We start from the raw sequence: 22246 nt of genomic DNA, 5'->3' as shown, positions 1-22246 counted from the left end.
GATGCATTCGCCAGACACCATGTTATCTACCCTGGAAGCACCTTTATTAGCGCATGTGTGTTTGCATATGAAAAACCTCACCTTGCCTCCGAGATATCTGTCCAGAAGGCTCTGTGCACCTGTACTTTACGACAACTCACCTGACTGGCGTGCCAGGCCATAACGCTGATGACACGTGAGTCAGGCCAAATACCTCCACGTGGTGCCTGCAAGATCTAACAGTGGGGGGTTTCCTGGCTGTATTTTTTTACGGCCGCCATTTTTTTTTGTTATCAGGGATAATCAATTTATTCAAGGCTGTGCATGCTGAGGTGGTTTCCCCTAAAGGCAATTCTATGCCTCTTTGCATATGTGTAAATTTGTGAATGAAGTAATACACAACTTTCCCCTTACCAATACCCATGCGCTAAACACTCAATAGAGACGTCCCTCATAGACACGATGCATTCCCCAGCCCCTTACCCTAACTTTAAAGGTAGGGTTGGAGATCCTGGGTAAAAAAAACAAATACATTTTGAATTTCAAAAGTCCAGGAGCACAGGAACACGCGAGCACTGTGCGGCGTCTGTAACTTGCGGTACTTTTCGGTGACGCTACGCTTCACAAAGACATACAGGGTAACCTACCTAGAAGAAACAAAGCCACCATGCTTTGCGTTGTCGCCACTGTTCAAACGCAGCACCGACGTTCCCTCTGGTCTTGGATCGCTCTGCGTCAGCCTTTTTCTTGGCAGTAACTTTCCCAAAACCTGTTTTTGTTTGCGACCAACACCTGTTGTTGGCACCTTTTTCTACCACTGTATGCTCACGGGGGGAGGTGGTTCAGATGGCAGTTTTTTGATTGATGCATCCCATTTTTGTGACAATGCATTAAAGGCCACATAGACCGGAAGCTCCAATTAACGCTGCGTTTGTGTGTGTGTGTATCTGCGTCATTACCTCGTTTATGAAACCCTAAAGTTTCAGAACAAACAGTTCAGCCACTGCTGAGAAAATAGTGTTGTATTGTTTTCCTGGGCTCTGCGAAGCGGATCGGCACTTCCTTAATTTGATGTCGTCATCAGAAATCCTCACCACTCCTCTCACCACTGTAGCGCCTCCTGGTGTGGGCACTAGTCCGGGCACATCTGGTTGCGTACATTCAACCGCAGAAGAAGAAGAACTACTCTTGTTGTAGCTGCTGAGATGCAGAGCATCCACCGTGCCAGAGGGGGAGCTGTGTATCTGAGAGCTGGCCTATCTATTACGTCACTTCCAGGTACCTGGCCAATCACAGGACAGTGGGAAAGCTCTCGTTGGCTGGCCAATCACAACACAGTCCACATTCTAGGGGTGTGGTTTTGTTCTGAAACAGCGCGGCTGACGAGAGTGTCAGTGAGGAGATATTTTGATCGGCTCGTTTGCAGCGACTAGGAGGTTTTTAATCATGAAAACAAGTTCATATATGTAAGTAGACCTCCATAACTAACATATATGTGTGATACAAGCATTCTATGTCACCTTTAATGAATTGGTTTTTAAGCAACACAGTAAGAAAAATGCTCCAGAAAATGATCTCCCACCCTACCCTTAACCATAACAAATAGATACCTTACCCTAACCCTAACCCTGACTTAAACCAAATTCTAATCCAAACCCTAAAACCAGGTCTTAACCCTGAACAAGAGGGAGGACCAACCAAAATGTCCTAATTTTCCATACAAGAAGACACAGAGCTCCTACGTTCTGACAGTCATTGATGTTTCTCTCCTACTTTTAATGTAGCGTTACTCATGCAGACTGTATCGTTGTTGTGTTCAGCACATGCAGGCACTTGTTTAGGGAGTCATTTATTTTCTTTGCGTTCTGTTGGCGGAGCATGCATTTTCAATATCGGACAATCGTGTTTGTGGGATTGTGAAGCCTGTACCGATTGTCCAGGTTCACGTTTAGCAGTAGAATCCACTGCTAAACCAGCTTGAAGCGGTCTCGCTTTACTGGAGCTGTGCGCTTCTTCTTGTGTGAACTCACTAGACAATGGCTTGAATGTTTCACACGTTTGTTTAATATTCAAAGGTTAGCTTCAGTAGAGTGCCACCTCTACATTGACATGACCTCTGTCTTACACAACAGCAGGGCTGGTCCAGCACGGGGCCTCTAGGTGTGGCCATGGCTTCTGCTGGGGGCAGGATTAGTTGTACTCAAATGTGGTCAAGAGAAGTGTTACTATGACATTCTGACAAAATCAAGTTACAAATTCAGACGACAGTGTGTGATCAGCCTGTGGGTTTATTGTCTCAGATTGGGTAAAGTGTACCAGGAAGCTACACCACACTTTTTCCAAAGGCTGAATGTTTCCACTCCACAGCAGAGATGTGATTATACAGAGAAGTTGCACCACGAGAGGAGACGGTAGAAGTCTGCATCTAGTGATGATGGAGACTTAAATGTAACCACTTCACTGCTTTAGGACGACATTTAAGGTGTTTGAAGAGTTGACGTGCAAGCCCAAGCTCTGCACATTTGCCCAGTTGACTATTTTTAATGTCAAACCATCAAGAGCACGCGTGCTGATTGGTTAAATGTGTACCAGTCGGAAACAAAACTTTGAAAAAAAAAAAACACTTAATAAGAGGACGTTGTCCCCTGACGTTTGGGACCCGCCACGTGTGTGCATTAGAGCACGCATGATGAAGGTCGCTGTGTTGGGTTTTGTTGTTATGGTGCAGAGGTGATCCCTCACGTCTGTCTCGGTGAGCAGCTGTCACTCTCTGCACCTCTGCTGTTGTTGTTGTCTTGATGAGGTACTTTCCCTCCTTCGCACTTCCTCCCACAGGACCCTTTGTTTATGACAGTGTGTGTGTGTGTGTGTGTGTGTGTCTAATACATTTGGCACCTCAATGGCTCATTTCTCCCCACAAAATACCTGCGATGCCTGTGCACAGACGCACACACCAACTGTATTAGCACATTTCTTTTCTAGTGTTCAAACCATTTACGAAGCAAAGCTCTTTTCTTGAGGAAAAAAAGCACCGCCATCATCGTCTCTATTACCCCTCCATGCTCATTGTGTGACAAAGTCGTGCCGTGTGATAGTTTTTGCATAACTCCTGCTTCTCTTTTCCTCTCACATGCTCTGGTCTTGTTTCCCGTGGCGTCCAAATAGCCCCACTGTCCTCTGTCCACTGTCCGCAGTGGTGGGAATGTCCTTCTGGGATAAATAAAGCATTTCTTCTGGATGACAGGAAACGACAGGTACTCTCTGTGTATGCGTATGTGTGCGGAGGGGTGTGAGTTTAGACGGAAAGCTGTCAGCCAAAAGACAGAATCTTGCTTACCTCAGCTGAGCCACGCTGCAGAGTTGTTGGTCCGCTCGGTGAGAAAGAGAAAGTGTGAAAGAAATGCAACAGCTTTTGCTGCTTTGTTTCACACATTTCGTGTCTTACGCCATCACTGCGCCAGTCAGATTTGTCCTCATGTGCGTACGTTAATACGGTGTGCGCAGGTATGGTGCTGCATGTCATGTCCTTGTGGCTACGGTGTGAACACGCATGCGCGACCTGGACTACAATCCTCACCGCTTATTTGGATATCAGTGTCATGTGGAGCAGCATTCGCTCCCTGGCTCAACTCTGACACTGTCTCTCCTTCTCTGGGAGTAGTATTATTATTCAGCACCATTCTGTCACCATCCAGCTTTTCTCTGCATGTGCTGCACGTGTTCCATGCTTAAATCACAGGCAGTAGGACTCGAGGCAGGAATCGGGAACCCCCTGCAAACGGCTCTTTTGATAAAAGAAAGGTAGAGGGCTGCACCCAGCAGATGGTACATGGTGAGTGGATAAAGTCTGAACATGACAGATGCACATTATTAACTCGTGTTCTGCAGAATAAAAGAGGCTTTACACTGAATTGTATTGTATTATATACAGTAAATCAGATTACTGTACCATGTGTCTCGCTGTATTTTTCTGTTAAAAAAAACTGTTTTAAAAAAAAGTTTTAGTTATGTTGAGCAAAAACAACGTTTTTATTCCGTTTATGAAAGCAATATTTTGATCATAGATGTTCTTCTTTTACGTGTAACTACTGCCTGTTACTGAGAAGTGTTCACTTCACACACACACACTCTGACTTTTTTTACATCCATCTGTTGTTGTTTTTTTTTTTTTCTCCCTCTTGACTTACAATCCCACAACTTCTTATCTCTGTTCACGGCTGTGCTCCTACCAGCCCGAATCCTGCCCCCCTCTCACACTCTCTCACACTCTCCACATCCTCACACACACACACACCTAAAACCTCTCTTATTCTGCTGTGATGAGCTAAGGCGCCTCTCTGTTTGGTCAAATTACCCCAATGTTGTAGCCAGATAACTCTACTGTGGTTTGTGTGTGCGTGTGTGTTTGGGTGTGTGTGTGTGCATGTGTGTGTCTGTGGGGGAGAGAGAGAGTAAAAGAGAGAGAGAGAGAGAGAGTAGTATTCTAACTATTTTGCTGATGTTGTTAGTTTGAGACTTGAATAAATGAATTTGCACCAAAAGATTTGTTGTGTGTGTGTGTTTTTTTTTAAATGTATTTATTACATAAACATTTATTACATAAAATGTATTTATTACATAAACATTCTTCCACAAAAAAAAAAAATATGTCAAATGTAAAAAATAACTTGTGAATTATAGATAGTGTAAAACAGCTACCCAATAATAAACCTTGTCTGTTAAAGTCACAGTGGTTGAAATGTATATATAAAGGAAGAGGAATAGATAGATCGATAGATAGATAGATAGATAGATAGATAGATAGATAGAGATTCTCCTGTATTGCATAATCTTTTTTTTTTATTGCAGTGGTGCACAACATGTGTACCAGCGGTAACTATCCTTGCGTTGGCGGAACACACCTTGTACCCCTCTCTGATGTCGGCCGCTCTTATCTTTAAAGGGACAGGTGCCTCGAGAACCTGCCGTCTTCATCCCTCAGTACATTTGTCACTCCCACATGCTCGTATACAGAAATGTTTGCTCGGATTTTCCCGCCATTGATAACATGACTTCTCTGCAGGGGGCGTATGCAGATAGTCCGCACAGGGAACAAAGTGCATGTATGAATGTATGTAAGTAAGTAAGTGATGGAGTCGTTTTAATATTTACCCGCTGTGGACTGTGTTCGCAGCGTTTGTCGTTTCTCGTTCTCAGTTCCTTTGTCTTTGCCCTCTGAACTTGTAACAACAGCTGAAATATCGAAAATATTTCCTCAGTTTTTTGAGTATGTGTGGCATTTGGACAATAAAGAGTTTGACAAAAAAGACTTAACCCCTCCTCTAGGCCTTTTTTAATAATTTTACGCCAACGTCACTGGTCACTGTTTATGTTATGGTCAGCGTTTTCGACTCTTCCTGTCAGTTTCCAAAGAAATTCAGCCACGTCCTCATTTGTGAGGAAATTTAAAGATGAACTTTTTGTGTGTGCGTAATCGGTGACAAAAGGGACTAAATCAAAGCTTTGCCTCAGCAATAGCCTTTGTACCAGTCCACATGTCTCCACCAATGACCGAATAACAGAAGTGGTACTTGGGTGCACATGACTTTAGTTTACAGTTTCTACAGCAAGGGGACTTACCGATGTGATAGCATTGTGAGTTACTATTCTATGCTTTCCACCTAGCACACGTTTTGTTTTTTGTTTTTTTACCATTTTTCGCCATTTTTGTCCAGTTCTGATGGTTGATTTGACCATGAATTGAAGCTCCTTAGACTTCACTCAGGGGTCACGGGGGTTCCAATCCCAGCTGATATAGCGTGAAAGGTGGGGTACACCCTGGACAGGTCAGCAGTCCATCACAGGGCCACATATAGAGACAAACAACCATCCACTGTCACACCTACGTCAATTTAGAGTGTCCAATTTTGCCCAAGCCCCAAATATGCATCTATTAGGACACTGGAGAGCCCTCGAGAACCAGTCAGGTCTTCTGGTAGTCACCTTTTAATCATCTATGACAGGCATATGGTCAGGCATCACTTACATCTGTACGAAAAATGCTATTTGAAATAAAGATTGAGTTCATCCTCTCAGTTTGAATCATTACACACCATCGTCTCCTGCGGAGCCCCTATTCAATTTTGCATGAATGTTGTTGTATGGGTTTTCGCTTTGTGTTACAGTGTGTGCATCCATAATGCTCATTACACAGACTGTAAAGGGGCAAAGATGCATTTCCCTGCCAGCTGTGCTGTGTTTCTGTTTTGCTTTGTTTACCTCACTGTGTACTTTCCATCCCATATGTCGACTCCCAACGAGGAGAAAAGGGGGAAATGTTCCCGTGCAGAGGAACATTTGCTCGCCTCAGCTGTCTGACTCGGAACAACGATGATGTCAGAACGTGACAGTCATTGCTCTATCCACCCGTTTATTTCATAACAGGTGTCATACACACAAAGAGCAAGTGTGTGCGCGCCTATCTCTCTCTCTCTCCCTCTGTGTGTGTGTGTGTGTGTTTGTTTTCTCTGCCTGTCTGTGTTTCGGACTGCAGACCACAAACAAGCCTGCAGTCTGCGTATTGTTATCTCATTGGTGCAGCTCTACCCACTTATACACACACACACACACACACAACTTTCTCCCCATTACCTCCAACCACACCCACTCTCTAAAATGAGTTCAAGGGCAACAAGGGGTGTGTTTCGGAAAAGTGTGTGTGAGTGTGTTTTAGAAGGATGGGGCTGGGGGCTGGCAATTTTATTGATGGCTAGAGGAGGCCGGTGACAAGTGGTCTAAATCGGAGCGGTCAGGCGTGATCATCGCCTGTGAATTGACTTGTCAGGATCACTTAGTGAAAACAATGGAGAGGATGAGTAAGATGAATAAGGGGAGAGCGAGAGGAGAGGAGAGGAGAGGAGAGGAGAGGAGTAGAAACTAATAAGTATTTTTTGTGTGATTGATTCAGAAAGAACTTAAATGTTTGCATCTGTGTGCAGTTGCAATGTGGGTGCAGAAGGGCTATGGTTGTGTGTGTGTGTGCTGTGTGTGTGTGTGTATGTGCGTGCATGCGTGTGTGCGTGTGAGTGTGTGTGTGTGTGTTGTGAGAGGCCTTTCCTTCTGCTCTATTTACCCAGGTGAATAGGGAAGCTGCACCAAGCCTGAGCGGGAAAACATGTCATTTTGTACTGTGTAAATGTGTGTGTGTGTGAATGATGCATTTATGGGTTTTTCTGGGAAAAGACCTACTGAGTCAGGAAACAGAGTAACAAACCTGACCACAAATTCAGCATCAGAGGGGTGTGGCGATGCGTGTGTGTGTGTGTGTGTTAATTTCTGTGAATGCGTTTATGGTGATTCACATTTGCTCTTGTTTAACTCATGACACGTGCTTCAATGGATCTGATTCACTTGCTGAATCGATTGATCTTTCCGTTCGTTTGCGCGTCATATGTTCTTTGGACATGAAAGTGATATATACGTATATATATATATATATATTTCCTTTTCATACATATTTTTCTCCAGTCCATATTATAATAGTTATAAGAATAACATTTTATTTTCTGACCAGGCCTGAAACAAATCAGACAGAGGCCACACGGTGGGTGTAGGGATTAGCACGACCCGACCCGACCTGACTCGGGTTCGCGACACAGTTGGAACAAGGGCCTTTCAGCCTGGACCAACTGGTGAAATGACCGCAAAGAGGAAGAATATGTGGATTAAAGGATAATATCATAAATCATCCGTTTTGCTGATGCTGATGCTGATGTTCGCAGTGCATAACACACAGACTTGCTGATTTTGACTAAATGTCCATAAAGCTGTGTCTGCAACAGGACTCATTTTCATTAGTCATCATAGACACATGACTATAGTTGTACATGATGAGTGTTATCTTTTCATATGTTTTTGTTATTGCTCATTATGCTCTTAACTCAAATCAAATGGCCTAAACAACTTTCCCCCCCACCACGCCTGCTCTTTGACACTGCTGGCACTACTTCTCCTGCCGTGACCTACTTTTTGAAATGTTTACAGTTATTGTTTTGGCCTATCTGCAGCAGGCACATTGCTCTATACATTCTTTTTTGTTGTGTGTGTGTGTGTGTGTGTGTCATGAAAAACAACAACACAAACGGCCAACCGAATGGCAGCCAAATCTGAGAGGACTGTAACTGTTGGAGACGAGTCTAATCACCTCAGCAGCAGCTCCAACAGTCCTCCCTCTCTCTGTGTCTCTCTGTGTCTCTCTGCCTCGCTCTCCCAGTGTGTTCGCCACTCTTACGCTCTTATCTCCCCACCCTCAGTTTTCTGAGGTCACATATTCTGAGTGTTCTGGTTGTGTGTGTGCGAGCATGTGAAATGTATGTGCATTGTGAGTCAGTGAGTGCATGCGGGTCATATAACATACTGTCCCCTGGGTTGTGGTCCTCGCGGGGCCGCAGACAAACTCTGGGCCGGGGTCCTGCACCTTTACCTCTACCTGCAACTGACAACAGAAAAACTGTGTAAAACCATTTTTATTCCAACTGTCCGTGGACACCAGAAGAAAAACACTGCTCAATTGCAGTGTAGATACATGTAAATACAACTTTCAAACTCTATTGTACGAGAGGGAAATACTCATTGAGTCTATAGATAGATAGATAGATAGGTAACTTTATTTAACCCATGAGAGCAAAAAGCACTCAAAATGTTTCAAATCGGATTGAATTTGTGAAATTCAGAAATACGTCACAGTTCAAGGTTCGTTTTTATGAACAAAAAGGAAAGATAAATCGGTCTAATTGTGCGACTTTTGCACACTTATTGCTGCTTTAAATCCCTAAAAATGCGATGAATCAAAATGAATCATAACTTTGACTCAACAGCACGAAAGAAGACAAAAAAAACACATTTTTTAAAGCCTGAATCTGTGACCATAATCTCGTTACGTGAGTTGTTTGAGTTGACTGATTGAGTTAAGGGAAAAGTATGATGCCGCTGTAATTAGAGCTACCGAGCTGGGAAGTAAAAAAAAAAAAAGATCTAGGCTGCATTTCTGTAGAATTAAAGGAGTATTTCACAAACTAATATGCGTTAGATTCAAACTGATGACTGAGTCTATCAGCTCCACATGACTCTTCCTTTGTTTCTTACTGTGGACCTTATTGCCCAGTGATATTCCCATGCTGCACACAGGAAGTGGTTCACTTATGTCAAGACAGACAGACAGACAGACAGAGGCAACAGCCACACTGACTGACTGAAGCATCCATGACAAGTTTGAGAAGTGAATTATCCTGTTTTAAAAAAACTCCCACATCTGCATTTCAACAGGATAAATGCTTCTTCTGCCTGTATACACAAACTTTTAGGCATCAAGGACAGCGGTCTCAAACTCGTGGCTCGCAGACCACATGCGGCTCCTCAGTTGATGTCCTGCAGCCCTACACTTATTAATTAATAATAAATGATAAAACCTTGCCAACAGTGATCAATATTTGTATAACAATAATACATTTGGTTATGTTCATCACATTATTAAATTTAACATTGGGGTTTTTTTGTGGTGAACTATATATCAAAACAATACTTTGAGATATCAGACTAGAAGTTCACTGGCACCCAGGTCATTTTGAGTTTGAGAAGGTTCTGCACCTGCTTGTTGTTCATGAGAAGCAATTACCAGATATAAATGTTAGTGTGCAACAATGACATTTACATACTGTGTAGACTCAATAGACTCAACCTGCAGAGTTTTACTCATGTGACTTATGTCTCACATTCTGCAATTCTCTACCATAAACATCTTTCCAACCCCAGCATCCGCCTGCAGTAGATGTTCATCACGACCCATTATCTCTATATTAAGACATGACTTAATGGGATTAAATTAGTCCATCTTAAAAATTTGATAAAACACTTTGAAACAAGATGAAATACCTCATTAATTACGTTTTCCCTCTCCTTTCCACTGGGATTGAACTGTGCGGTTCATTATGTTATCCCTGTGTTGTGTGTGACAACGCAAACACTATGAAACTATAAAAACCCCTAAACACAGTCAATAAGCCTACTTTTACACAGCTTCCACCACTATTTTTTTGTTGATGCAGGATAATAGACCCGCTCATCTTGTTTTTTGCCCCCAGCTGGTCTCCTCATGGATGGGTAGGGTAGTTATCAGGCCCGGACAGCCCAGCCCTGCCCTCTTACCTGACCGCTGCCAGCAGGGAGCGGCTGCTCTTGCCTGAGTATCTGTGACCACAACAGCACCCAGGGAATGAGGAAATCAGGCTCGAGTAATCTATGCGGGCCCAGCGCACGCTGGCCAGCATGTGAGTGCATGGAGGTTGAGTGTTATGTGAGTATGCACGCGCGTGTTCGGGAGCCCGCCACTTCTTCTGCAACATCCGGCTATAAATCTATTGTGACACGTCAAACTGAATTTATGAGCCAATCTGCTTGCGACAGACATGTTTGATTCGAAAAGGGAAAGGAGGATGGAATAACATTTAAAAAAAATAAAAAAAAACAACAACAGTGTTTAAGTGACATTTGGCGTCTGTTGTGACTGTTATCATACGGCAACAAATCACTTTTTAAAAGATCGTGACGCTTTGAAATTGTTGTTGTTAGAGTGTTGCAGGGGGTCAAATAAAGTCTTATCTCACGACACTGCAGAGTCTTTACATCCTTGTTGCCACGGCGCCCTTGACCAGGTGAACCAGAATCCATGTAGGGAACAGGAAACACCATCACATCATCTCTCAGGGAAACATACAGTACATGTTAACCCGTCTCACTACTAATAAAAATACAAATAACAGCAATTTCTGGCCAACTTTACTTTGTGTTTAATGTGAAATAAGCTTGGCACTCAGCAGTACACATGATAACACATCACATTCCTCCACTATTGTGCTTAATGTGACACTTAATAAAATGTTTAGTGTTTTACTCTCAGACTGTGAGGTCGAGTTTTCTACAGTCGCACGCTGAATGGTCCGCAAAGCTCTCTTTACAATAGAAATCTAATGCTTTGCAGTGTCTTTAAATATTCATCTGGGTCCATATTGTTTTTGCCAATAAACGATCACACACACACACACACTCTCGCTCTCTCTCTCACACACAAATACACGTACACACACACACACACACAGGCAGCTGCCTTCTTACCCAGTGGAAGCAGGTGTCTGTGAATCTCGTGGGGTTTGGGGGTTTTCTTTTTTTTTTCTTCTCGGTGCAGTAGAAGATGGTGAAATTCCCAATGTGAAAGTCTGCTTCTTGCTCTGGGCCTCTGTCCACAAGACACACACACACACAAACACACAACCCACACAACCCACACATCCTACAACTACAGACAGTGTCTGAATTGAAGAATCCCTCATCGAACCTTCGCCATCACCTCTTTGCAGCTTGTTTGCATCGTTCATCGCACAATATTGTATTATTGTATGTGAATGTAGTTGTGTACAGAACACCCGGTGAAATAAGCAAAAATGCATCCCATAGGAGACTATTTTTGTTTGCCCCCACCCCCCGCCTCACATGTCACAGTTCCTGAAAGCCGTGTCTATAATGATGAACATCACTTCTGTTTATGTGTCCCTCTGAGACCCCTACTTGAGACCAGAATCCATGTTTGAGGGCACTGTGGTGGGTATATGAGCGGTGGGGGGGGTTGCAGTTTGCTGGAGAGACCGTGGGGGGCCAGGGGTCGGTGGGGGGGGAGAGGTTGTAAATATAACTCTCGAGTCTGGGCCCCTTGGCTTTCATGGTCTCACAGGAAAACAAGTCTCCTCCGGGGACTGAGTGCGTATAGCTCATACATGTGTGAGCACAACAATGGGGATTTTAATACAGTAACTGTGCACAGCTATTTTTTTTCTCAGATTGTATTTCTGTCACATGCACATGAAAATGCCCCCCCCCCCACACCACCACCTCTTCTTATCCAGAACAAAGAAATATAAAAAAAGGGACATTACCTTATTAAGAAACAATTGTGGTAATTGGCAAGTTTTTTGAATCTGCAGCTATGTGGGAATGTGGTGTGGAGGCATGCGTGTGAGGGTGATAAACATTTGAATACTACAGATTAAACTACTTTTCTGCTAGCGAGAGCAAACACTTCATTCACTGCAAACAGAGCACACATTAGTGTGTCTTCACAGCGCTGTTTGTGCAAATATCTTTAACCACTGCAGGTTATTTGTACAAGTTTTGATGAATAAAAGCATACAGCTTAAATGTGTGGATTTGCATTTTACTGTAGATGGCCCATTGTGTGCCTTGCTGTGTTTTCTCAATTCCCACCACAACTTCTCTCAACTGTTTTTGTCCCTTTTTTGAAAACAGAACGACGCCGAGCACAGAAGCTGTAATAAAACAACACACTTTATTTACTAGGCAGTTTAGAAAAGTATAAAAAGACATAAAAAAAACAAGAAACTTGGCATGTATAAATGCTTTCATAAAATGACTTTTGCTCAAAAGCTAGTATAAAAACAAGGCATCAAAAATACGGTAAAACAAGTCGTCTGCTAAGTGTGTCACGCGGGCTACTGCAGTCTCGGTATAAAAACAAAATGCTGATTGAATATGCGTTACAAAAAAAATAAAAAAATACACAAAACAATTAGAAAAAAAACAAAAACCATACAAAAGTTTCGACTGGGCTTTTGTTTGTAGCATAATATAAAATATCAGTGTTTCGTACTCTTGCTTTTTTTTTTTAATGGAGAATATAAAACTCAAGTGCATCTTGGTCCTTACTTTTACTGGGTAAAAGCTCATGGTTTCAAACATGAAAGAATGTAACGTCATAGTCATGCGTCGTACATGAAACGAATTATATTACTGATAGCAAATTGATTGTCATAATTTAATAATTAATATGTATAAATAAAGGTGCCCCAGTGGCAATTAGGTAATACTAATAAGGCCTCTCCTGCTGTAAAAAGACGTGGTGATTTGTAGTTGAATAACGATGTGAAGGAGAGACGTTAACTGTTGACAAGTTCAGTAGTACGAGGTCACGAGGTGGCACGAACGTTTGAAATTTTCAGTAGACCCATTCAATCCATTTGAACAACAAACAAAGCAACAGAAAAGTTTCAGAGGTCAGTTTTGAAATCATTAATATGCCATTAGATATATGATAATGCTAAGAGGGCTTAAATACTTAACTTAAAAACACTGCTCCATTGGCCAATTGTAAAAGAAAACATCAATAAAGTCATAAAAAAAAAGAAATAAATTAATCAACTTGTTCTTTATATTAATATCAAAAATTCAGAATTAATAATACAGCCCAAATTATATAGCCACCATATCCCATTTATAATACAACATTGAGAATAATACAATGATAGGACCAAAATTGAGAGGACAAACATTATAAAAAAAAAAAAAACCCAAAGCAAATTCTATGTAAAAGATATATATAAAATAAAAAAAGGTATAGTCTTTGGTTGGTTGAAATCCAACAAGTGTGAGTGTAAAAACACCAACTGTTGTACCACAACAAATATGAAACCCGCCACGCTGCGTCCAGCGCACTGAGTGTTGATGTTTCCAGTTCAACGTGTGTGTGTGTGTGTCCCTCCATCTACATGACCAGTGTCCTTGTGGGGTAAGTGTTGATGTATTTGTGGCTCTGCTCCGAAGACAACGCGTGCTCCTCCGTTTTCCCGCAGGTCGTCTGCTCCCAGGTGCTGAGCTGCTGGTGACCGAAGAAGAAGAAGAAGAAGAAGATGAGTTTTCACGTTTTATAAATGTCTAACTATAACTACGTGCCGTATAAATGTAGCGTGGTGTACAGCCACATACCTGTAGTGGGCTGCCCATGCCTCTGTGGGTGAGGTGGTACGTTTTGTGTCCGTCTTCACTCAGCAATGAGCTTGTGAGAAGGTCCTTCACGAGAATACAAAAGAATTCATGTTACTTACACAAGTACACGACAGTAATAGCTATTAATTAAATGTGATTTGAGGGAATTCAAGGAGAGCTTACAGGCACTTCTTGTGCAGGGCCGTTGGGGGAGAAGAGCTGTGTGTGAAGGTCCTGTGCTTCCCACTGCATACACGGGCTCCTCTCACATGGTGATTCCACCTAACACCCAGAAACACATCATGGTCATTTACACGCCCATGATAAGGGTAAACTGAAAGTAAATGAAATTTTTCCACTTTCTTTCACTTTCTGAATGGAGGACATACCTCCTGTTTTATTTTCTTCAGAGGAGGCTGCTCGATGGCGCACTCAATCGGTTCCTGCTTGATGGAGTGGACCATCTGCTGCTCCAAAGGGATGTTCTGCAAAAGAGAGAGACACAAACCCCCAGAGTGAGTCTCAGGCAAAATATGGAAACAACGGCAATGTTTAACCGACTCATTTGTAAAGTTTGTCTTACCTGTAGTTTGAGTGGTCCGTACTTGGCTTCCTGCAGCGCCAGAACTGATCTGAAAGGCGTTGGCGTCTGAGGTGATGACTCCAGGATGGAACGGCAAATGTTTGGAGTTCTGAACCTGAGAGGAACAACAGACGGAGAGATGTTAAAAAGAAATTTAAAATACTAACAACAAATCTTCATTACACTGTAAAACCAGTCAAGGACAGAGAGCGACTTACATTTCATTCTCTTTCTGCGGCTTGACATCGATCAGAGGCTTGGTGTCCACGGGGGAGTTCATTGGTAAACTGTCGTTGTCAGAGTGTTCTGGGCTCATGGACTGGCTGAGAAACTGTGACACAAACAAAACAAAGCGATTAATGAGAGAAGTTTGACAGGTTGAAAATTGTAGATGGATTGCGTTTGGCGGATCATGCGAGATGGAGCGAAAAAGAGTGATTCTTCAAGTTATAGATGGGATGATTGCAAACTACTAATACTGAATGATTTGCTGTTGATTCCATCAGATGGCAAGTTTTTGAAGGGGTGATTGAATGGATTCTTATCACACAGCAGCTACTTTAACTACCTGTGAAGGTGAAAAGGGGAGATTTGTGACTGGTGAAGGCTTGGGTGTTGAGCAGATGAAAGCAGCCCACGCTCCGTGAGCAGCTCTCGAGCTCTGACTGGGCGAGACCCTGTCTGTTCTGTGAGCGCTCCTACCCAAGAGCCCACTGGTAGTGGCTTCACCCACTGAGGAGAGGCTCTGAGGAAAGGGCGGGAAAATGGGGATCAGGGCCCACGACTGGGAGAGACCCATTTTGCTAATTGCTACGTTGATGTCTTTGTCACGTGGACAGTTGAAACAAAAATAAATACATGGGGATCAGTGTAATACTCACTGAATCAATGACTTCCATGGATTCCATGAACTCTGGAATAGTATTTGAGAACGAGCCACTGTGATGACGGTTGCTGTTGTTGTTGTTGTTGTTGTTGCTGCTGCTGCTGTTGTTGCCGTGCGCACGTGTCGCAGAGGCGCTCTCCTCTGGTAGGCAGCTCTGGTCCAGGGGCAGGGTGGGGGCCGCTTCCTGGTGTGGAGGGAACAACATGGCCACACCCTCGGAGCTGCTGGTCAAAGGGCTTTGGCTGGCCCAGGTCGGATATGGCAAATTCATCTGGAGGAGAAAAGGATGTGAAGATTTGAGAGGGTTGAAAATAACAATATGTGCCGTGCGCGCACACACACACACACGAGCAGAGTGAGTTTAAAAAGTGTCCAAAAAAAAACCAAAAAACCTCCCATGTCAAAAGTGAACAAGTGCAAGAAAGGGAACTTTAATGTAAAGGGTGACAAAAGTGTTGAGTGGAAGGTTGCACAAGGGGTCGTGCACATGCACAAAAGTGGTGATAAGGTCCTGTTTCATCACTTTTGCAGAAACAGACCCCCCAGATGTTTCCTCCTCCTCCTTGTTCACACCAACACATGTCTAACCACTGTCCTCAGAACCAGGGTCAAATGCACATAAACTAGGCTGTCATACTTTGCACAGACACACACACACACACACACACACACAAGCAGAGGACTCACTGGTAGTGATGGCTGTCCTCTTAGTTCATTTTCTGTTGACATGAGCAACAGTTCAATCTCCTTCACCCTCTGTTCCTTCTCGGGGTCTTCCTCACTATAGTGTCTCTGAAAGAACGAGAGCGGGACGCAGGTTTTAGTGAAATGATCCATGTTGTCGTGTCTTACATTACTCCGTCAATCAATCGTTTGATTTGAGACGACTCGCTTTGCTTTTACCTGTATAGCAGCGGTCCCACGCTGGGGAATGTTCAGGATGTTCAAATGCAACGCCATGGGGAAGGACACCTGTTATAACCCAATCACAAACAAAGTCCACGTCAAATCAGTGAATCTCCTGCAGCCGCACAGTCGGTATCGAGTCATGTTTTCCGTCAGCATCTTCACACTTACCCTGTGTGTGTTGGAGATGTAGCTGTAGTTGTGCGGTGACAGGGGAGGCAGCTGCGCTTGACTGGGCGAGTGACTGGGGAAACCCATAATGTGACTGTTGGTCTTGACGTAGCCGTGGTTGATGGAGAGCGAGGAGTTGCCGTTCTTCGACGCGCTTTGAAGGTAGCCTTCCTGCTCCACCTTCCGCCTCATGGTGGAGTTCCAGTGATTCTTTATAGCATTGTCAGTCCTGCGCGTCAGGAAGGACACAGAGTTAATACATTGTGCCGCCACCGAACAGGGGCTCAGTGAGTTCCACCTTTCTTTTTTTTTTATTTCAATCTCCGCCTCACCTGCCAGGGAGCAGCTTTGCAATTTCGGCCCAGCGATTGCCCAGCTTCTCGTGCGCCTGATAGATGATCCTGTCCTCCTCCTCAGTCCAGGAGGTCTTCTTCACCTCCGGGTTCAGGTGGTTGTGCCAGCGCTCGCGGCACTGCTTGCCAATTCGTCCCTTCAGGTGTTTGGCGATCACCGACCAGCGCTTGGCTCCATATTTCTGGACCAACTCGATCACCTGGAGTGGTTTATGTGTGTGTGTGTGTGTGAGAGGGGGGAGCGAAAGAGGAAAAGCAAGAGAGGAGGAGGAAGAGCGTTGAAAGGGAAGAGAAGTTAATAATGGTGGAGGGGCATGAGGAAAGAGGAAGGAAGGAGCAATAACAGGGAGGAGAGGGAGAAGTAGAGAAGTACAGACAAAGAAGAGTTACAAGGTAAGTGGGAGGTAGAGTAGAGAATAAGAGAGAAAATAAAAACTTGTTAGTTCTCCACAAAAATTCTCAGACACTCATATCTTGTATCCTGAACACTTCCCCTCTCCTTCCCTCCTGTCCTCCCTCCTTCCTTCTTTCTTTATCTCTCAGCTTTGAGGAGGTGATTGAGAACACCTGCTGGTGAGCACTGAGGGAGTTTCCAGTGGAACGTTAGCCACTCCGCTAATCATTACAGTGGCGTCTGGGTGGGAATATAACTCCTTAGGGCGGGCTCAATAAATACTGCCCAGGTCGTATCAGACTAGACGTGTTTCTAGTTGAGTAACATCACACTTTTTTTTTTTTTGGGAAATAAAATGTGCAACAGGAGCAAAGCAGTTGCTTCAGAATAGTTGCTTTAATCACACAGGAACATAAAGAAATAGTTTCTTTTCTTTCTTTTTTTTTTTTTTAACCCTGAATGACTTGATTGCCTGCTTCCTGTGAGTGGTCAAGTTACTCAAAATGAGTGTAAAAGTCACCCTAATGGCTCTCAGGAGGGAGGCATCTCCATGTAACTATAATATGGATCATTTAATTCCTGCTACCATGCAAAAATCCTTTTCTAAAAGATGCTTTTCTTACCCTCTGGTCCTCCTCTTTAGTCCATGGTCCTTTGATGAGTTCTGGGTTCAGCACTTTCTGCCATCGGTGCTGACACTGCACATCTGTACGATTCTGATAGGTCAGACAGCAGGGGATTAATTTATCGTCCTCGCGCAGAGTGAGATCACGCGCAAAAAAACAAAACTGTGAATCAGCGTAAACCAAACAAAAAACATCTCGTCGCCGCTCTGTCACAAGCCTGTGTTTTCTGATGTTTATGTGCATGCCCTTGCGTGTGTGTAAACAGTTTGTGTGCACTTGACTTACAGTTAATAGGCTTGCGATTCGCTTCCAGTCGTCTGATCCATGAAGCTCCACAAGTTTTTTCAAATTCTCATCCTGAAAAAAAAAGAAAAGAAAATGATGTGTTACAATTTGTATTTTACACATGAACATCTTTCACAGCAGAATGGTCCGGATGAGTCAGAGTAGGTATTTTGGAAATGATTCATTTCTACCGAGCGTGTGAGAACCAATTATATTACATACCTCTTCTCGTGTCCAGCGTGTTTTCCCGAGGTGGCGTTTCCCCGTCTTGGCTAGTGATCCATCATAGTCGTGTTCATACATCTCGTTCTCCTCCTCATCCTCTTCACTACTGTAAACACTGCACAAAGAGAAAGAGGGAGAGCGCATTTTAAAAAAAGGAGGTGGTGACTGTGTGAAAAAGAACAGTGTTCTTTGGACAAATAATAGCACATTAAGTACACGTCTATTTCCAAACTACTCCCTAATCATCTCTTTACAGAGTGCATGAAGAACTCAGCCCACTCTTTAACTCATCAGGTGTCAACACAGAGAGAACCAGTCATACTTGAAGGTTTGGGTGCAGGGCTTTTAGCCAAGACACCCACAAGGGGAGAGAGTGAGAGAGAAAAAAGAGAGAGAGAATGAGAGGAGGGAGGGGGGGTATGGATGAACAGGTTCCAGTGTTTTTAGTTTCCACAGATACTGGGAATGGCACATGCAATCATAATTTCATGACCCTAACGTGTTCAGACCTGCACTGGCATTGTACAGCACAGCCTTGCCACGCACACGTGTGCATGCATGTGCGCACACACACACACACACACACACACACACACAGAGGTGTTTTTTAACCAATCAGAATGTGGAGCATAAACAAAGTGGAAGCTAGGTAGGGTAACAGTGCAACAGGTGAACAGGAACCCCACTGAGGTGTGTGTGTATACTGTGTGTGTGTGTGCTTGTTTATTAATACGGACCATCTTCCTCTATTTTTCACTCTTCAATCAAGTATGTTAACCAGAGCAAGGACCATATGGAGAAAACATACTGCACACAAGTATTTTTTTTTATCAACCCATGTATATATTTAAGACCAAAATAATACAAATAATAATACATATACCTCCACACATAAAGTAGAAGCAAACACAGGATGATGAATACATCATACTGAAAATGATAATCATTTAAAACTGCATCTTAAAGCATCAGCGCGGTTTTGTGTTCAAAGGACTCTTCCTCGGGTTATTTACGTCAAAGCTTGGGGATGAACTAATAACCAATATTAACAATCAAAGGGGGGGAACCAAAAACTTGAAGCACAAGCTTGATGCAAACAACCAGAGGCTTTTCAGAGAAGGATGGATCAAGCCAATGGATTCCCTTGAAGGCAGACAGTGAGGGTTCACTTTGTGTGCAAACAAAAACCCCAGCCTCCACTTGAGGACAAGTGCACACACGCACGCGCACGCACATACACAACAGTGAGCGCGCTTCACTTCTTCAGATGCTGCGGCAACATTCAGGTTCACCAAGGTCAGATAATGACGATCTATGTTTCGGTTTGGTAAGTTTAATACACCAAAAAACAACAACAACAAACCAAAAAATATAACGTGAATATTGCCAAAAACTTCACAAAATAAATGTAAAATTGTATGGGAGCTCGCGTGGACGGTCATTGTGTTTATAGAGGCTCATATTAAAGCAAGTGTCCACGCGCCGTACAGCGACCAGCGTGGCACGCGCCTGTCCGGCCGTCTATAGTTATTCAAAAGTTATTGATGCGCGCGTGTGTAAGTTATTGATGCGCGCGCGTGAATGCTGCCCGTGAGACTCCCGTCTCTCTTTCTCTCCCCGCACTGACAGCAGCAGCGCGAGGAGCGCACATGCCAGATGACCACCTGTCATGAGCGCGCGAGCGAGCGAGACACCCACACCGAAAAACACTCAGCGTTAACGGCTTACACAAAAGCACCAAAGGAGCACAAAACACGAGCAAAGTAGCACAAGAAAGAAATAACACTGCATGTCAACAATAATCATAATAGAATAAAAACGTAGCCCCCCTTTAACCTCACGCCGCCGTCCAATAGTAAAGAGGGGGAACAGGAGGTAAAAGTGTAACGGAGAATAAGACGCACATGGATGGATGAAATGATTAAGTTGGAGTCATAGCTGCGTGGACTCACCTGTTTCTCGGCCGCCGTGCCATGTTAAAGGGTATGTGCAGCAGCTCGCAGGTACTTTCGCTCTGTGCTCTGAGTTAGTTCTCCCGGCGAGCAGTCAGGTTGACATTAATTTAAACTACAGCAGCCCCTGCGCCAGCTCCTCCCTCCTCCCCTCGCATCCCGGTAAATTTGGCGCTCCTGAACTGCGCATGCTCAAACTTTTGAGTACTTCAAGGCCCATCTAAGGTGTTTGAATTCGAGCCACGGTTTGCACTGAAACACGAAAAACACTTGTAAAGTCAGCATTCTTTTTCATATTAGAGGAAAAATCATTATTATAAAAATAATAACTAAAAATACATCACGTAAAAATTATCTTTTATTTTGGAATTACGTTGTATCACGCAAACCTATATCTGTTTTCATTTCCTAGCAACAGCTACACCATAACACCACAAATGGCACATCTCTAACAGCTGCATAAAATGTTGCAAATATATTTGTATTATTAATTAAATGCTGGTTGGATGGTCGGGGTTGCTTTTATTACACCGCTGAGCGACAACAAGTAGTTGTTTCGAAATATATCCGAGGCGTCCCTGAAGGCACCATAGCACAACATCGTAGATTACGTTCAGGGAAGGCGCGTTTTGCCTGTAGCTCCGCGCTAAAGCGCTTTTCAACAGATTTCATGAGTTACTTCTCCTCTGGTGAAAAGGAGAAGGAAACGTGTGTATCTGGACAATGTAAACAATTGCGGAATGAGGGGTTTGACAACTGAGGGAAGCAGAGTTGCTGCAAAATGCGCTGTGTGTGATACCTGTCAGTCGTGTGTGTGTGTGTGGAGTGGCTGCTGGTGCTGGAGATAGCGGGCTGCAGATGTTTCACCGTGATAAAAACACAACAACAAGGCCTTGTCTTATCCATTCTTATCGTTAGAATTAGCCTTTGTGCTCGTGTGGGCAAAGTCAGTTAAAGAAATGCAGGAAAACATAGTTAAGCACTGAATCCCACTTGCCTAGTTTGGCTACTTTTTGAGTTTTGAGGCCAGCTTGCAGATAATGCGTTTATATTTATTCTGAATTAAGAAATAAGTCAAGTTCAGCTGCTATCTTTTAAACACTTTTCTTACAGTAATAGTAGCTATAGTGTATTATTAGCATACACTTATGCTGCCACCATATGCATTTTCAATAAGTTCACATGTTAATATCTATCTATCTGTATTAAAAGAAGTGTCCACTGTGTCGGCCTAGTGATTATTTTTGTTTTGGTTGAGTTTTCCTTCCTCCTAGTGCCTAGACTGTAGTCACTGAACCATTCATTGCATTGTGGAGGAGGGGGATTAGTACTTTATTTGTATAAATGTGTCTTCTTATTGTATTAGTTCCTCCATACGCGACCGTATTGTTCTGGTCACTTGTAATTACCATCGCCCCAGACTGGCCTATTGTCCCAGGGCAGTCATAATAGTGGCCTGATAAAAGGACACACACATCCATCCAATCATACACACACACACACATGGCCGTGGACTGCACATTTCACTACGAGATGTAACAGAGTGTGATCACTGAGGTGAAAAATGAAGATGTTTTCACTGAAATACAGAAGATATAAAACTTGTCATGTGTTACTTACACAGTGTGATGATGCTTGTGCAAAGGCGGCACATTTTCAACATTAAAAACATGTTGCTGTGGTTTTTTTTGACTGCCATAGTTGCGGATCTGTGATATAATGTGTGTGTCACATGGTTGCCTGGTTGCAATAACCTGTAGGCTTCAAATCCTATACACACCAGTGTACACAAGCTGTGTTCCAGTCTTCTTCTTTTTTTTTCTTTTTTCGCCTAAAGGAGCACGGCATTTCTGGTCTTTTCATATCAAACAATTATATTAAAGCTATCACACAAGACTGCACTCCAAAAATGTAGATCAATGGGAAACAGGGTATACAAAAATATTATTGAAAAGCTGTACAAAAAATTAAATGAAACTTCATGAATGAAGTATTCCCGTATGTGCCTTTAGTTGCACTCCCCCACAAGCTGTAAATGTGTCTTTTCCTCGAGGATAACATAAAAAAATCGAGGTTATCT

At 43.3% G+C, this 22246-nt stretch overlaps 1 protein-coding gene and 1 long non-coding RNA gene across 5 annotated transcripts; both read right to left on the bottom strand.

The window, feature by feature from the left end:
- Nucleotides 1-2249: 2249 nt before the first annotated feature.
- Nucleotides 2250-3699, bottom strand: LOC122783825. The gene is made up of 2 exons (XR_006362093.1): nucleotides 3317-3699; nucleotides 2250-3189 (listed from the first exon to the last, which is right to left on the bottom strand). It is a non-coding gene; the product is annotated as an uncharacterized LOC122783825 (long non-coding RNA).
- Nucleotides 3700-12333: 8634 nt separating this feature from the next.
- myb (v-myb avian myeloblastosis viral oncogene homolog) lies at nucleotides 12334-20280 on the bottom strand. 4 transcript variants are annotated; one of them, XM_044049854.1, is made up of 16 exons: nucleotides 20167-20280; nucleotides 18212-18329; nucleotides 17990-18061; nucleotides 17702-17794; nucleotides 16664-16884; nucleotides 16332-16560; nucleotides 16158-16226; nucleotides 15942-16046; nucleotides 15250-15525; nucleotides 14937-15113; nucleotides 14587-14699; nucleotides 14369-14483; nucleotides 14175-14270; nucleotides 13969-14067; nucleotides 13786-13869; nucleotides 12334-13675 (listed from the first exon to the last, which is right to left on the bottom strand). In XM_044049854.1, exons 1-16 carry the CDS (start codon nucleotides 20187-20189, stop codon nucleotides 13565-13567), a joined length of 2001 nt encoding a protein of 666 aa, XP_043905789.1. In that variant the 5' UTR covers nucleotides 20190-20280; the 3' UTR covers nucleotides 12334-13564. The 4 variants fall into 4 exon arrangements, with proteins under 4 accessions (XP_043905789.1, XP_043905788.1, XP_043905791.1 ...); XM_044049853.1 differs by having other exon boundaries at nucleotides 12334-13678; nucleotides 20167-20279; XM_044049856.1 differs by lacking the exon at nucleotides 14937-15113 and having other exon boundaries at nucleotides 12334-13678; nucleotides 20167-20278.
- Nucleotides 20281-22246: the final 1966 nt, after the last annotated feature.

Source organism: Solea senegalensis, linkage group LG17 (assembly GCF_019176455.1).
Source record: "Solea senegalensis isolate Sse05_10M linkage group LG17, IFAPA_SoseM_1, whole genome shotgun sequence".
Lineage (NCBI taxonomy): Eukaryota > Metazoa > Chordata > Actinopteri > Pleuronectiformes > Soleidae > Solea > Solea senegalensis.
The sequence above is the reverse complement of the archived record's forward strand: the minus strand, read 5'-3'. Positions and strand labels throughout refer to the sequence as shown.